The sequence below is a fragment of the Podarcis vaucheri genome (assembly GCF_965113315.1).
Source record: "Podarcis vaucheri genome assembly, chromosome: 5".
Lineage (NCBI taxonomy): Eukaryota > Metazoa > Chordata > Lepidosauria > Squamata > Lacertidae > Podarcis > Podarcis vaucheri.
In genome coordinates, this window is record NC_138763.1 from 77,336,638 (window position 1) to 77,353,837 (window position 17,200).

Below are 17,200 nucleotides of genomic sequence, written 5' to 3' on the forward strand. Positions count from 1 at the left end.
GGAAAGGTTGAAGCTTCGTGGTACAGCTGAAGACATTCTCCTGCCTGAAGCAAGGATGGTGGCACCCCATTGAAAGCAGAGAAGCTGACCGGATTGGCAGTTGAATCTTCTCCGACTACTGGAAATAGGACAGCACCCTCCACCCCCACAAGGTCAGTAGGCTACCTTATGGTATAGGGTTGGCCATGTGGCACACGCAGCTCTAGTTTGCAGCATCTTACTGCTACCCCCTGAGCCCCAGCTACAAAATCTGTGACCCGAAACTACCACCTCGCCTTGTGCCATGGTAGGGCTTCTCTTATCCCAGAATGTGGCTGCAACAGGCCTACAGCATAGCATAGTGACACATAGAAATGATCTCACAATTGGAAACAAACTTTGTTATGGGGCAACTAGTCAGTATAGTCTGCATTAGGGATGGGGGGGGATTTGATTCAGTTGATTTAAAAGTGAGTTTATCAAATCATGTAACCACACTTCAAAATTCACACTTAACCTGAATTTTGTGGTGCATTTCTCTAACCAAGCCATGTTTACAAAAATACATGTCTTAGGGGGTAATTTGCATAAAAATGAATATGCTACTTAAAATAACATGCAAAAAATGCATTTTATTAAGAGAAATTGTTTGCAAGGAATGTGTCCACTACTTAAAAATGTATATAAAATGTGTTTATTTGGAGAAATCCACAGTGTAATGCTGAATAATTTTCATGATACACTTTCTCCCCCATGATACTCTTAAAAAAACAACAACACCCACAAATTGCTGCAGCAATGTGGAGAAGTGGGAAGTATTGTGGAAATTTAAGATGGGAAAATGAAAAAGTTAAGAGAATTGAAACTGACAATTCCTTCCATTCATAGTCTGCATTCCTTAAGGGGCAGACAACAAGCTAAAGAACCTCCTATTTTAATAAGAGGAATATTTCTCTTAAGATTGTGGTGATGATTTTTTTTCTTTTTGAACATCTTTGATATATTTTCCAGGGGCATGACTATGGCTTGGTGATATAGCAGGTGGTTTGCCTGAAGAGCGTCTCAGGTTCAGTCCATGGTACCCCAATTTAAAATGAAATAGCAGAACTGGGAAATACCTTTGCTGGCTGAGAGCATGGACACCATTGAAAGACACAGTAGAGAGCACTGGGCGAGACCAGGGGTGAGGAACCATGTCCCACCACATGTTGCTGAACTGCAACTCCCATCATCCCTGGCCATTGGGCATGCTTGCTGGGGCTGATGGGAATTGTAGTTCAGAAACGACAGGTCCCTCAACCCTGGTCTAGACAGACCAGTGGCCTACTTTGGTATATGGCTGGTTCTTATTTTGTTGTGAGTCTGAGTCCTTTTCAGGCATTACATCTAGGTGTTATTTAAACATGGGGGAGGGGCAGTGGGAGTGAGTTCACTATCTCAGCCCCCTTGTTGCTAACCCTTCCAACTTGTGGTAGGTGAACGTCTGCAGTGGGGAGCCCCAATTTGCCATGGTTCTCAAATGCATGGGGAGCATCCATAGGTACAAAAGCTTCCCTGCAGCAGAAATTCATCTTTCTCAGTTTGAAAGGTGACAGAAATGTCAATGGGGATGTTGTTGGCAGACATATTCCCTCTGCTCCTCTCACACTTACAACCTGAAGTATTACTTCTGTTATACTGATTTCCATAAATGTTTCTCTCCCTGAGTTAGGTCTTAAAGGTAAGCATCACATGATGATTAGTGAGGCAGCAAATGAATGTCAGTGGCTCTCTGGGTGTGGAATTATTTCCTCAATAGGTAATCGGTTTACAGAGTTGGGTGCATGTGTCTGAGATCTTCACTCCGTCTCTCTCTCTCTCTCTCTCTCTCTCTCTCTCTCTCTCTGTGTGTGTGTGTGTGTGTGTGTGTAAAAAGAACACAATATTTGTAACTTAAAGGACAGGTTACCTATTGCAATCAGTCATTTCCCCACCACAGAGATGGTTAGAGCTGATAAGGGACTGCACATAATATGCTGGATGTGGGTTCGAATGTTGACAACACTGTGCTATCTCGAGCAATGGCGTGTCTTCAGAATGGCTTCTTAGGACGTGCCACTTATCCATTTCTCTTGGCTGCCAAAACCCATTATCAATTTCACTTAACATCTCTTTTTTTAACAAACCTGTTTTTATTGAATATTTTCTTGGTTTACAAAAGTATGTGCAATGTCTCTCCCCCCGCCCCGCCCCAGTAACATGTTTAACAGATCAGTTTCATTAACATCTCTTCTTGAAACTTTTCTTTGCAAGGCACTGACATGACCAGCCACCAGGTGGAACGCTTTGAAAAGCGTATGAAAGGAGGTTGAAGAAATTGTATCCTGGATCAATTGCTCTTTTTCAGCAGTGCCGTTTGCTGTTATTAAACTCTCAGCATCTCATTTGTCTGCTCTGGATAACCACGCTGAGAAGCATGTTCATGACCCTGGTGATGAGAGCTGATATGGCTGTCTTCATATCTCTTCATTTTAAGCCCAGAAAAACAAACACATTTGATAACTTCTCTGCCTCAACAGCAGCCCTGTGAAGCAAATTTATGCACAGTGCACTTCTGATGTCTTTTTTTTTTTTTTTTTTGGAAGGGGGTAGCCATCATGAAAAGGATTAGCAAATGTTAAGGAGAAGGCTCTGAGAAAGCTGCTGCCTTTCCTCACCAATTACTGTAGTTCAAAAGGCAACTCAAAATCGGCACTGCCAAAGATGCCATCCACAAGTTGGAGCTGCGAATTTCTTCAATCTGCAAATCTGTTTGTTGGAGAGCAATTTGTGTGTGCATGTGTATTTGTGGGAGAAATATAGGATGCTTCTTCACAGTAACAACAAATCTATACATTTGATGCTAAAGATAAATTTGTGGAAATTGTAAGGAATAGAGAAAACCTTTATTTTTTAAAAATAAAATGTTTTCACTGAGTTTTTCTTGGATACAAATTGCAGATGAAACCTTTATTGATAGAGAAGCTATCTCATTATATATATAACTCATGAATTGTTAAAACTGCTGTCAATAGCAGGCTTTTTTTTAAAAAAAAACAACGGTTTGTTGTATTTGCTGGGTCTTTATAACATTCCTTCCTTTCTGATATTCGTATGCTATCCTGTAACCTAAAATTCTCTGAGGGGCTTACAGTGAATAAAGAAAAACAACTGTAATACAAAACATAAACCATTAAAAGGGAAAGAGCTAGATAAATAGAACAAAACAGAATTTGCTGCACCCTCTCTCTCTCTCTCTCTCTGTGTGTGTGTGTGTGTATGTGTGTTAAGGTTCCAGACCACTTAAGCTATTTAAAAGGCCTGGATGAACAGAACTATATTTACGTGGGATGAAAAAAGATCACAAAGATGATGTTGGGTGAGCCTTTCTTGGAAGGCTACTCTGCAACCAGGGTGCTACTACTGAAAAGGCTCTGGTGGTTACTTCACTTTGTGGTCACTTCATTCAGTAGAGGCACCTGGAGCAAGCAGGACATCAAAGAGATCCAGGTCAGATATATATGGGAGAAGATGATATTTGGGTTATGCACCAAAAGGTGGCCTATATAGTTACATATAAATGACTTTCTAGTTCAGATGAATGCCAGACCATGGTTTGGAGACACAGAATTGCCATGTATGAGGAGGGGAGAACACAAAAGTCCAGCTCTCAGTGTCCCCTCATGTGTATCACATCAAACCATGATTTGGTGTTCCATCTGAAACAGCTTACTATTGCACCTGATGTCTGGCCTAAATATCCATGTGTGCACAAGTATATCTGTTACTCATTTTGAACCTTTAAAAAACCCCTTAAAGAGAGCTCTTAAAAGATCCTTTACCCCTACCCTTTAAATCCATCTTTGGCTCTAGTGATAGCAAATGTGTGGGGGGGGGGGTGGAGAGAAGAAAAACATTGGAAGAGACACTTTAGCTATAAAACTAATCTAAGGCTGTGTGATCATTAGCAGTTTAAGAGTCAGGCCATTTCCCTACATGGCATTTCAAGTCACATTTGCATGTTGCTGCACAAACCAGAGAGCGAGGTGGGATGTCCTATGCACATTACCTGTTTGTTTCCCTGGCACCTGCACCTGCACTTGCCTCTGTTTGTTAAGCTGTGATTGCACATGCAAAACAGCTGCCTCACAGGAACACACCTCAGCTTAACTGTGAAGTGATTGTGGCTTATTGTTTTCAAATTGGGTGGCAGCTGGTTAGAGGGGAAAGGCATCAAACTGCAGTATTCCTCAAGAACTACGGGATATGGATGGTGGCTAAGAAACATTGTGTGGACACAGGTTCAGACATCGGGAGCAGGAGGAAGCCTACTGGAGCCAGAGGAAAAGGTAATGCTTACACAGCATTGTTAATTCATCTATGAAATGTTATAGGTATTAAAATCAGGCCCTCTTCAGCTTATTCTACATGACTGGGGCCATGGGTGTAGCCAAGGAGGGGTGGTTGCCTCCTTAAATCAATAAAATTCAATAAAAATACATAGCAAACTGAGGTTCTGCCCCCCAAACAAAAAGCCTGCCCCCCTAGCAAAAATCCTGGCTATGCCCATGACTGGGGCAGTTTTGTGCTTAAATGTGGCAGTAAGTAGCAGTTCCATGTATTTATTTTTGCTTTCAGACCCAAGCTGGCATGCTGTGTATTTCATTGAAATTTATTGTGCTGAGGTCCTTCTTGAGGTAATTGGATGCTGAAATGAATCCTCCTCTCCTCCGTCGAATCTGGTGTTTCTTCTCTGGCTTAAATTCACCCACTTCTTGAGTCCTTTTCCCTCCGTTCTTTTTGTTTTACTTAATCTTTCTACCATAGGCTCTTAACTGCCATTTTCACTGAAAATTCCTCTCAAGTTCCATCTTCCTTTGTTCACAGCCTGGCCTCCCATTGGTCAGGGCAAAGAGGCCATGACATCATCACCCGGACCAGGTCATTCCATCTGATGTTGCTCCTTTTTTGCCTGTGAGAGTTGTGATGAAGCAGAGTGTGTTCAGCTAAAGAACTGACACAGTTGAGGGTGGAGTGGAAAGTTAGGTGCTTTCCCCCTTGCTTCTCTTTCTTTTGTTAACCCAGGAACTGAATAATGTTTTCCCTCATAAAATGTGACATTAAGGGTTCTGTTGCTCTTTTTAAAGGCGTTTAAATAATTCACAATGGTGTATCTCCACAGCGCTGGAAACGTTGTTAACAAGTGTCTCTCTAGAGAGTCATGGTTCTGCTTTCAAATTCTCACTCCATGTGAGAAAGGAAGAGTTCAGAACTTCTTGGCACCGTAGAAACTGTATTACGCAGGCATATTATCATTTATTCATATAGTATAATCTATGTACATGGTGCTTTGGAAAGAACAGGCATGTGAGCGTTTTATTTTAGTGGATATTGAATATTGGAACATAAGCATTGTGATTTTCAGTATGCGCAATATGGAAATATATATATCTGCAATACAGTCCACTGCTTGGAAAGCCCAAAACAGCCAGGATTGAAGGGGAGGGGGAATGCTATTATAAAGGTGAAAAGTTCTGGCACGACACGGCCCCAACAGTAATGCAGAGAAATGCAGGTGCAAAACCGCATTTTGCACTAGTGTGGACAAGACCCTTGTGAGCGTCTGATACAGTACAGATACAGGTTGAGCTGCAACTTTAATTACATCATGTGGTGGTGATAGCCTTCCCCCTGCTTCAGTGTAATCTCTGCTTTGCATAGAAAAGTGGATTTGAATTTTATAGAATGTGTGACCTCTTGACTTAGTTTGTCCTGAAGTTTGACATCTTGCTTACTGCTTATTGGAGGTTTCTCTCTACTTTTCAAATGTGCTTTTAATTTGAAGATGATTTGCTCATCACAGGTTGATGAGGCACTCATGCGTCTTCTTCTGTACAGCAATATCACCGTATCGATAAAGACAGTTACGTTTTGTCTGAGTGCCAGCCTCTGTGTCTGCCTTTCTTAAGCAGGGAACCTGGTAACCACAAAATGGACAACCCAAAAAACCTTAGACCATAAGTGTATATATCCCTGTGCCTTTTGGATAATTAGATTCTAACTTCTATTACTTTGAACTGGAACTATGTGTGATCCCTGGAGTCTATGCTATTTAATGTAACCTGGTAGAGGCATTTTTTTTTTTATTGGTTAAAATAATATTGCTATCACACAGCAAGCAAGTTAAAAGACCGGTGCGCCAATTCAGTTTAGAATTTGCAACCATTTCTGCACTGTGACATTTGCTCATGAGGCCACTGTGTCTGGCTGTGTCTCTTCATGGGGTTGCACAGCTGACTTGTGGGGCTATTTGTTGTGTCTCACTGTTTCAAATAAGGTCAAGATCCGGAATTAAGAGGATTGAAATGTCTTAGAGTAGTCAGTCCCATCCTGAATGCAGAAATACAACAGAATTACCTTCGCTTAGGGATGCACTCCTATCCTACTTGGGGTTAAGCCCCATTGAAATAAATGGAGCTTATTTTGAGGTAAATGCACATGGGATCAAACCACTGTCGGGCTCCACCCATTTGCTGTGACCTACAAAGCACCTGCCTTTGGTCTCCTCGCACTTCACCAGGAGGCTAATCCGGCTATTTCCTGAATTTTGAAGACTTGATTAGCTATAACACTTGCTGGATTCAGAGCCAGAGAGGTCTGGCACCCACAAACTCATAACACTCTCCCTTTGTCTCCCTCTGAGACTCGGGCTCAAAGGCAATTTTGTGTTTCCAACTTTTTTCTTTCTTTTTTATAAATGACTTTCCTTCAAAAGATCTGAAGAGGCAGGGAAGCTATGCCAGTACCTTTGAGACATCATTCACATATGGTGGGAGAAAACGATACTTTACAGATCACTGAAATTTAATAGAAGAATTTGTATCGGCCTACACGTCTGTGTGCCATCATTCTAGCTCTGAGCAGCATCTATGAGCTAACAGAACCACATGTTGAAACTCTGTGAGTTGCCATCCTGGCCTTCCTTCCTTCCTTCCATCTAGGAATCCTTATAGATTAGTGGCAGAGGGCCCAAACAGATGTAGCATTAAATATGCAAATACATAAAATGTACCCGACTCTGTCTGAGCACGTGGGAGGGCCACTCTGAGCCAGAGTACATATGCATAATTTTTGAGCCCCCCCCCGCCCCCTGGGTCTGCACCCAGCCCACCACTGTGGTGAGCAGGAGGTTCCTCATAAGTGGATGGGCCAAAAAAAATGTCCTCCTCTTTTTTGACACATAGTTTGAAGGATGTACCACTTAAGAGCTCCAAACATGCTTGGCTAAGGAACTTCCATGAGGCTTCTGGCTCCTGGCCACTACTGGGAACAAAATCCTGGACTTAGATATGCCAGTGATCTGATCCAGCGAGGCAAATCTTCTAACACACGAGACCTGGGCAGCTACTCAACCTTCCCAGGTGCTTCTGGCAGTCACTGTTGTAAGAGAACTGTGGGACTCTCTCTCTCTCTCTCTCTCTCTCTCTCTCTCTCTCTCTGATTAAAAATCTTTTGGTTCCTAAATGTATTTTGACTAAAGAAATATGAGCTAGTCTTGCTTGGTAGCGCACCATGCTTTCATGTTGTGAATAATTGATGATCATTGGGTCTGTTTATTGGTCTTGGGGGTATTGCTTGGGTGATTGATCGCTGCTTCGCACACAGCCTTTACATAATTTGGCAAGTACACCTTGCTCTAGAAAATAATAAATGTGCCAGAGGATGGAAGTTATCCCTCCCACCTCTCCACACATTTAACAGCAACGGCCATATTTTCTGTTGCATCTTGGGTTCAATAAAAATAGGATGCTGCTCACTGGAATGGCTTGAACTTGTGCTTGCAGTTCACCTTATAACGGGGCCATGGGCTGATTTGCAACAAGGCGGATTAGTCCCAGTTGGTTTTATGGGCAAGCTGGCACCTCTGGCTTTGACAAGGTATTTATCTTGCAGAAGAATCTTTGGGTCTAAGAGAACACAGTGATGTTTCACACATTCTGTGGAAGTGAACCATGGGGTTTGTCCGCTCAGTGTATACTTGGCAGGGATTTGCAGCCAGTCTCGGCACTCTGCTAGGAGTCACTGGAGTTGGGAATCTTTGGCTCTCTACGCAGCTGACCATGTGGTGGACCCAAAAAAAGAAAAAAAAGCAGTTTGGAGCATCTTACTGGGCTCCTTATTGGTCCTACCCACCTAGGCTGGTCATTGGGCCCTCCAAACCTGGAAGGGCTATTGAAAGCTTCCTGTTTGAACTGGGTGATCACCGCCTTCCTTCTTATGTTGGGGAAGGACTGTACTCTAGTAGGTAGAGCAACCGCTTGAATAAATTGCCCCAGGTACAATCCTTGGTGTCTTTAGGTATGGCTGGGAGAGACTCCCACCTAGGGAGCCACTGCCAGTGTAGGCAAGGCCGAGGTAGATGGACCAATGGTCTGGGTTGGTATAAGACCACTTCCTGTATCCCTCCCTTCCTCTGTTGTCTCCACGCTCCTGTTGTATCAGGCCCCAGGTCCATCTAGTCTAGCATCCTGTTTTGACTGTGGCCAACCAAACGCCTGCAGGAAGCTCACAATCAAGTGGGTCAGTGCTCTCCTAGTTTGCAATTCCCTTGGTGTCTCCAGATACGGCTGGAGAGGCTCCTGGCTGAAACCCTGGGGAGCTGTTGTTCGCTTAGGGTGCTGGGAATTGTAGCTCTGTGGGATTTGGGGGTGGGGTGGGGGAGCTACAGGGGCCATTTCAGAAGTGGGGAAGGGATGGCCCATGAAGCACATTGTGCATTCAAGAGGCAGAGAGGTGGTGGCAAAATGGTGACAAAAGAAGGCAGTTTAAATTTGGCTAAAATTAGGAAAGAATTGAAAAGGGTACTATTGCTAAGTGGGCCTTTGAAAGTGTGACATGCTGTATGGACATTCCTGGAGGAAGGATGATTCATCAAGTTCCAGAGGCTTGTTCTTAGATGCAGTCAAGGTTAAATTGTCAAACAGCAATGCATTTCAAGAGCATTTATTTGCAATCATAGTTAAATACCGTGTTCTACAATTCAGAATTTTGTTATTGTCTTTTGATCCTTATTCATGTTTTTGAAAACTGCTTATAGTTTTCCTCCTAATATATAAAAATTGTCTAAATCAATAAAACAAATTGCTCTTCTTTTTTACCTTTTCCCCAGCCTCTCCACACTACCCCCCCCAAATGTATTTAGGCTTCCTTGTGTGGCTTTTTTGTAATAAAAAAAACTTACATCAATTTTGCTGTCTTCCCACCCTGAAAAATATTCCCAAAGCTTTTTTAAAAAATATACTGATACCTCCCTTCTTATTTCTTAGTGACCCTATTATGGCTTCAATCCTATTGGCACTCAATCAGCATAATTTGCTATTAGAGTTAATGATGGCAATAACTATTGTGAGGTTAGCTGCATAGAACAAGCACATTTCCCAGCTATATCTTATTTTGAAACAAAGGGATATATGGTTTGCCCATGCTTGCCTAGTATAGAGTCCCATTTGATTTGTAGCAATATTCAACCTGCATGCAGAACCGTTGAGTTGAGAGAGAGAGAGCTGTGGGGCACAATCCCATACTGTATAGGGTTTGAAATATGGAGGACTGGGAATTACATGGATGACCCCACCTGCCCTCCCTAAATGAGTGGAGGGCTGTTGGAAATTCTGGCTGTAACTCATAGTTGCATTGCCAGGGTGACTCAGCAATGAATGGCACCTTCAACATGATGGAAGCACATTTAACAGTCTGACTCACTTGGTGTGTTCTGCACCTCCAAGCCATTTTGTCCTAAAGTGGAACTGTTAAAACCATCCAAGTACTATGTCAAACTCGGACAGTGAGTTAACAGTGATGGAACTGGGAGCTGCTAATCTTGGTCCAATATAGGTCTTACACTTCCTCTTCAAGAACAGTGTAAAATGTATTCTGCTTGCTTATCCTATACAGATTTGGAGTGCAAAGAGATTTGAACAGCTATTAATGCCTAACCGGCATTTGGTTCAAAGCGCAGGTCTTGAAGGAACTTGTGAGTCATTTATTTGAGTCATCCAGTTCTACTACTTTCTGGTGGCTGTCTTATTTTTCTGGCACACATGGATACAGCCTGTTCTCCTAAGAATAATTGTTAATTCTGCCTTTCATTAAGAGTATTTTCTTTCTTGATAGCATTACAACCATGTATAGGGATCAAAAGTAGGCTGTTTTATTGAATATTTACATTAGATAAAGCAAATGAAAAATTAGGAAAAACTTTATCCCTGACTGGGAAGGGTTGGCCAAATGTTATGGGCAGATCATGGCTTTGTCCAGACAGGGGCATTATCTTGCATTTGGGTCATTTGGATATGATTTTTCTGCATGCTCAATGAAGGACACCCCCTTTTTTTGCTCACCATCTTTATTGATATTCTGCTTCTGAGTGGAGCTTGGCAGAGAATAACCTGGGGTTATGTTTTGTTTTCGGCCTCCTCCTTAAATATTCCCTGTTACCTTGCAGGATCAGACTGCAGTTTGCTTGTTCATTTATTTAAAAATAAATGCACTTTTGCACAATTTGGATTTAATAGAACTGTGCAAAATCTGTAATGATAAAACAAATTGGGGCCTCTTAATGGTCTGCATAGGGACGCAGGTGGCGCTGTGGGTTAAACCACAGAACCTAGGGCTTGCCAACAGAAGGTTGGCAGTTCAAATCCCTGTGACGGGGTGAGCTCCCATTGTTCGGTCCCTGCTCCTGCCAACCTAGCAGTTAAAAAGCACATCAAGTGCAAGTAGATAAATAGGCACCGCTCCGGCGGGAAGGTAAACGGCATTTCTGTGCGCTGCTCTGGTTCGCCAGAAGCAGTCATGCTGGCCACATGACCCAGAAGCTGTCCATCGGCTCCCTCGGCCAATAAAGCGAGATGAGTGCCACAACCCCAGAGTTGGTCACGACTGGACCTAATGGTCAGGGGTCCCTTTACCTTTACCTAATGGTCTGAGTGGGATGTGTGCTGAGCTCTCTGTAAATTAAGGATCTCTTCTATCCTTCTCCAAAAGATGTCCAACTTCATATTAAACCACATTGGGATCTGATTATGTTACTGAGGGCCGAGCCACACTTTCCCGTAAGTCCATACCTCTTTGGCCCATTTTCAATTTGGTCCAGGGCTGGGTGTTCGTTCTTGGGATTTTTGCCTAAGCTTTTACTTGAGGAAGATTCGTGAAAGCCTCCGCTTTCCCATTTATTCTTCCTTCAGCTCTGCGCAGCTGTGGCAGAGAGTAGGAGAAACAGCAAGTCAGAGAATCGAGAAGGGATTACGTTCACATAGCTGGACCTGCATGTATCTTTAAAACAAATGAGGGCAAAATCGAAAGAAACAATGAACTTCAAAGGCAGCAGACGTGTTTTGCGCATATATCATGTGATCAGTTGGGTCAGCAATGCTAAGGACCAGAAGAGCTCTGTTCAGAAGTTGGAAAGACAACTGGAAAATGATTCTTGAGGAGAGGCAGGGAAAGAAGGTGAAGAGGTGGACTGCCCCAGAATGCAACTCCAGGGAAAAGTATGAGGAATCCCATTTAAGAGCTGTTTTCAGAGCAGTTTAGGAAGTGGAGCAAATCTCTCTGGGTTTCCCCTGGATTTCATAAAACTTGATTTAATGGTTAACCAGAGCAAGCAGAGAGAGAGAAGCTGTTGGACCCGGGATAAGCGATCAATACAGAATATGGGGGTAATATGCGTCCAACAAAAGGCAGCCACACCACCCATTTGTTTAGGTGTGATGTTTGTCTTCACATTTAAATTGCTATGTTTCTGTCTTGCGTTATTGCATTACAGTGGATGCATTTATGTAAGATGTGCTGAAAAAACAGAGAGGCCGATTCAGCCATACCCAAGCATGGAGATATCAATACTTACTGATCCAGCAGTGTTTGGGGCAGCGGGGGCTGTTCTGTGCCCAAAAGGCTGCCCTACCTATAGAATCCTCAGCTTTTTCAGCAGGACATGAAGTGCCAAAGGTTGTGTGTGTGTCTCCTTGAAGTGAATAAGAAAGCCTGCTGGCACAATGCTCCACATAGAGAAAAATGAAGAGCTGGGTTATTTTTAGCGAGCTGCCTTTTGTCTTGCTTGTTCTAGATTCTTGCTTATGTATGCCTCTAGGTCATGCTCTGCTGAGAACCTGCTTTTGGTGAAATAGAATTTCCTCCTCCTGACACTTGCAAGGAAAAAATACATATATTAAAGGGGATGCATGATCAAAGCTTTTTTCCTGAACTGCTAAATGACCAAGTGTCTTGAGGTAAAACGTGTCCTCATTCTGTGAAATGTGTGGCGGAAAGCAACTTGGGCAGCAAAACTGTGCACACATCGAAATGGGACAGGCACGCTGAATGGAGAGATGTAGAGTTAAGACTGACCCATGAGGTAGCCAAGTTTGCTGAGGGTACTGAATTTTCCAGGGTTGTGAAAACAAGAGAGAGATCATGAAGAGCTTTTAATGGACCTTTCCCAACTGAGTGAACGGGCAGCAAAATGGCAAATGCAAGTGTAAAGTAATGCATTTCCGGGTGAAAAATCTTGAATTTCAAATGATGGCTATGCTCTGCCTCCACAATTCAGAGGCAGTAATGCTTTTGAATGCTGCTTTGTTCAGGTCCTGCTTGTGGGGTTTCCACAGGCATCTGGTTAGCCACTGTGAAAACAGGATGCTGGACTAGATGGGTCACTGGCCTGATCCAGCCGACTCGTCTTATGTCCATATGTTCTAAAGCGAAGCCCACTTGAGAAAAAACAGCAACAGGCCACTGCTGACATCTTTAAATGTGTATGCATTCATACTGAACTCAGTATGTGAACAGGGACACCCCAGATACCCCCGGGTGATGGATATTACCTCAGTGTCTCACTGTGACATGGAGCAGGAGACTTACTAAGGGACCTACCACTTGACATGGATGTGTGGTAGTGGAGAGGACACTTTCCTTCATCTACCCTGTCCATAGCCTCCATGGAATTGGCTAAGGGAGACAGGTGCAGAACTATAACCTGGTTAGAACAATCCTAGGCTTGTTCACTCAGATGTAAATCCCGCTGTATTCAGTGGTACTTAACACAGTTAAGTTTGTTTAAGATTGTGGAGACAAACTACAAAGCTGCCTTATATAGCATAATGTCAGGTCATTGGCACAGACCAATGTGGGGAACCTTTGGGACTCCAGATGTTACTGAACTACAAGTCCCATCAGTCCCAGCAAGCATGGCCAGTGGCTTGGAATGATGATAGTTCAGCAACACCCAGAGGGCCAGAGGTTCCCCACACCTGGTCTATGTAGTCCAGGATTGTCTTCTCCAGCCGTACCATGTTGTGCCCTCCAAATGTTTGGGGCTGAAACTTCCATCACCCTCAGCCAGGGTCCCAAAGCCAGCAGCTCTCCATAAACTCAGGCAAGACCCTTCCCTCTTCTGCAACCTGGGATTCTTTTAATTGATGATGCTGGAGATTGAGCTCAAGACTTTGTAGATGTAAGTCATGAACTTAAACCATGCACTGGGGCGCTTTTCTTTTTTCTCATTTGGTGGAAACACTGAACACGTCACTCTTGTGACACTCCCAGTTCCTTTCCCTTTTAGCATGTTGGAGATTTCAAATGCAAAATGCCAAAGTACAACAGAGTCAAAGTTTTTACTTAAAAAACTAAACCATAATGCTTCGTGTGCTTTTCTCTGTGGGGTTTTTTTTTTTTTAAACCCTTAAATCCTGGTTAGTCATTTCTATGCTAAAACTCTTATCTCCTACTCTGCACCTTTACAGCATCTTACATCATTGTTAATATTTCTCCTTTGAGGTTTTAGTCAGTGCTGTTAGCACTATGTATAAATATGAGTAACCCTTCCAAAAAAAAGTGAAGTGAGAAGAACTGCAGATTTGTTTGCAAACCTTATTTGCAAACAGGAAGCGAGGCCCATGGCCATTCTGGAGAATTATAAGGCAGTGAAACCCAAACAAGTAATATTCTCAGCAGAGCTGAAAGCATTCATCACTTAATCTGTGGAATCTGTTCATTAATCATAGATTTTAAGCTCTGGAATTTCTCATCAGACGAACCCTCTCTGCAAAGTCTTGTAAACAACTTGTGCACATTAAACCATAACTATGCCCATGTAGTAAACAGAAACAAGTAATTATTATTGAGTAAATAGCCTCATAAGATCAAAGGCAATGAAGCTTCATTGTACTAATTATTAAATTGTTAAATGCGTACATTAAGTTACAGCCACAACTTCCTTGTGAGACAGAAGAAGAACCTCCTACTCTGATTCAGGCTAAAGGTTTGCTTAGGGCAGGTGTTTGGAATCTTTGGCCCTTCAGATGTTGCTGTGAACTACAACTCCCATGCCCCAGCAAGCATGGCCAGTTGCAAGAATGATGGGAGTTGCAGTTCAGCCCCTCCCCCCTCTTAAATGTGAATGCAACCTGGATCAAAAACACTAGACAGCCAACCTAACAGCTGCCAAAGAATTATAACAAATAACCATAACCACCGCCTATTCATTATTGACTTCAAAATTCTTTTAAGTAGTGAATGGCAGGTTGTAGAGACTATCATCGTCTGATTTCCCCCCAAAGCAATTTATGATTTGTTTAAGAACCATTGGCATTAACGCTGTCCATTGTTTTTGTCCATTGGAGTGTTTTACTCCAAAAGACAGTGAACTTTAAGAGACAATGTGGGAGGCAGTTCAGTAGAAGTAATCTTGGTTCTGTGAAAAATAACATAAAAATAAAGGCCCTGCAATCAGGGGCGTATGAAGTGGGGGGTGAAAGGGGCGGGCTGCCACGGGTGCCACTTGGGTGTGTGTGTGTGACAAGATGGCCCCTGCCTCCCTCCAGCTGTAGAGTGACCAAGGGTGCGCACAGTCATAATGGGCGCCACTCACGTGGCATCCATATGGGCTGCTGGCTCTTGCGCGCCATCCATACGGGCATCTGTCCGGGATGCCTCTCGCACGGCAACCGTATGGGCTGCCGCTCGTGAGCAGCGGCCCATACGGAGTTCGCACGCATGGCAGCCTGTATGGTTGCCGTGCGTGTGTCACCGGGTGGTTTGCCCCACCCCTCAGCGTCCCACCTCGGTTCCGGAGAGGGTTCTTCCGCTACTGCCTGCAATCACTGTGAATCATGCTTTGTAGGACTGACATCAAATGCCGCAAGCAACCAAGCAGAGATGCTCAGCTTTCCTGTGTACCAAGGAATGTGGATTTCTCTAGTATTCACTGTGCTGCCTATGCACCAGCTGAGCAAACATTTTACAATATTCCCCCAGATTACAAATATCATTATTCTGTTGCTAGGACTGAATACTCCACTGGCTTCGGACAAATATTCCTTACAAGTGTATGTGGCGGCTTTATCACATAGCACAGACATGGTGTACGAAACAGACCTGCATTGATTTTCATCCTTGAATATTGTTGAGGTAAAATGTTTTCTTCCCCCCTTGGTTTTTTTTTAAGGGCAAGCTATCCAGGGGGTGGGTGGGTTGCCAAACAGTGAAATTTCTCTCACACACTGCCCAAGTGTTCACAGGCATTTATAGCCTCTGGTTTCCCTTACGATTATTGCTTTAGTGCCGTTTGTGTTTACCTGGGATTTTGTCTTCTGTAAGTGATCCCAACTTATCAGGAAATGTCCAGGATGGATATTTGGTTGGGGATTAATTTTAGTATAATTGTTTTGTTCCTTTTGTTGTTGTTGTTGTTGTTTTATTGGTTCTGTATAGTTTGTGTTTTGTTTTTAAGGGGGCGGGATCAGGGCTGCCTGGGAGTGGGGCCCCAGCCAACACGATGGCTGGGACAAGTTCCACAGGGGGGGAAGCACTGGGACATCTGATCTTGGTGATCATGGGCAGGAGGCGGAGTTACGCTAAGACCAGACCATGTCATTACCGAGGAGGCAGGTTTAGTCGTTGTTTGAAGACTATCCCTGCCTCCAGGTCTGGCCTTGACCGGATGGATACTGGAATCAACAGGGGAAACCCACATGACCTGAAGGTGTTGCTGTGTAATGCCAGGTCAATGATGAATAAAACCACTGCCATCCACGACCTGATTGTGGATGGAGGATTTGACCTGGCATGTGTGACAGAGACCTGGTTGGAGGAAGGAGATGGGCCTGTCCTTGCCGCTGCTTGCCCACCAGGTTTCTCTTACACACAGCAACCCAGGTCATGTGGGCGGGGAGGGGGGGTTGCAGTGATTTTTAGGAAGTCACTAGCTTGCACCAGGCGTCCTACTGGGAAGATCCAGTTTTCTGAGTGCATGTTCTGGAAGTTGGGCAATAGGGGCAGTACAGGATTCCTTTTGGTGTACCGACCTCCCCGCTGCACCAAGGATTCCCTGTCCGAGCTGCTTCAGGTCGTGGCAGATTTTCTCCTGGAGACACCTAGTTTGGTTGTCCTAGGGGATTTTAACATCCATGCCGACAGGACCTTACAAGGGGCTGCTCGGGACTTCGTGGAAAGCATGGCCTCCATGGGGCTGTCCCTGAATAAGTTTGGCCCAACTCATAGTCATGGACATGCCTTAGACCTGGTGTTCACCTCTAGTGACGTGGGTGATCTGACACGAAGTAAAAGTGAAACAAAAGAAGTGCCATGGTCAGATCACTGCCTGGTGCAACTGGACTTCTCCGCGACCCTTCCTCTCTGAAGGGAGGTGGGACCAATTTTGATGGTCCGCCTCCGCCACTTAATGGATCCAAATGGTTTCCAGAGAGTGGTAGAGGATGTTTTATCCCATGGTGATGGCCTTTCAGCTGATTCCCTGGTGGTCCGCTGGAATGCGGAGTTAACCAGGGCTATTGACTGTCTGGCTCCGAAGCGCCCTCTCCGATTGCATGGAGCCCGGACAGCCCTGTGGTTTTCGACGGATCTGAGGGCAATGAAACAATCGTTGAGACGGCTGGAGCGTCGGTGGCAGAAAACTCACTCCGAATCTGACCGGACACAGGTTAGAGCTCAACGTCGAGCCTACCAAGTGGCGATAGCGACGGCGAAGAAGACTTTCTTCACCGCCTCTATTGCATCTGCAGAAAATAGTAGCAGGAGACTCTTTCAGGTGGTTCGCAATTTAACGGAACCACCTTTACCACCGGGGCCTTGTAAAGACCCCAAGATCTCCTGCAACGATTTTGCAAAGTTTTTTGCAGATAAA

At 44.1% G+C, this 17,200-nt stretch overlaps 2 protein-coding genes and 1 long non-coding RNA gene across 4 annotated transcripts in view; 2 read left to right on the plus strand and 1 right to left on the minus strand.

Moving 5' to 3' along the window:
• The window catches only part of LOC309532307, a 42,106-nt gene extending 39,843 nt beyond the window's left edge, over window positions 1-2,263 (minus strand). The window contains exon 1 of the long non-coding RNA XR_014219727.1: window positions 166-2,263. This is a non-coding gene — a long non-coding RNA (uncharacterized lncRNA). The remainder of the gene's footprint in view (window positions 1-165) is intronic.
• LOC309532278 (protein FAM13A-like) overlaps window positions 1-2,896 on the plus strand; it is a 49,761-nt gene extending 46,865 nt beyond the window's left edge. The window contains exon 8 of the transcript XR_014219669.1: window positions 2,272-2,896. The gene's annotated coding sequence lies outside the window, so the exon portion shown is untranslated. The remainder of the gene's footprint in view (window positions 1-2,271) is intronic.
• A 1,190-nt stretch (window positions 2,897-4,086) lies between these two features.
• FAM13C (family with sequence similarity 13 member C) overlaps window positions 4,087-17,200 on the plus strand; it is a gene marked incomplete at both ends in the record, with an annotated part of 86,031 nt that continues 72,917 nt past the window's right edge. Inside the window, one exon of one of the 2 annotated variants that reach the window (XM_082222420.1) lies at window positions 4,087-4,346. Coding sequence is in view for 1 of the 2 variants with exons in the window: in XM_082222427.1 (XP_082078553.1) it covers window positions 4,648-4,694 (47 nt within the window). Of the gene's footprint in view, window positions 4,347-4,454; window positions 4,695-17,200 lie in introns of those variants that run through there. The other variant, XM_082222427.1, reaches the window with a different exon arrangement.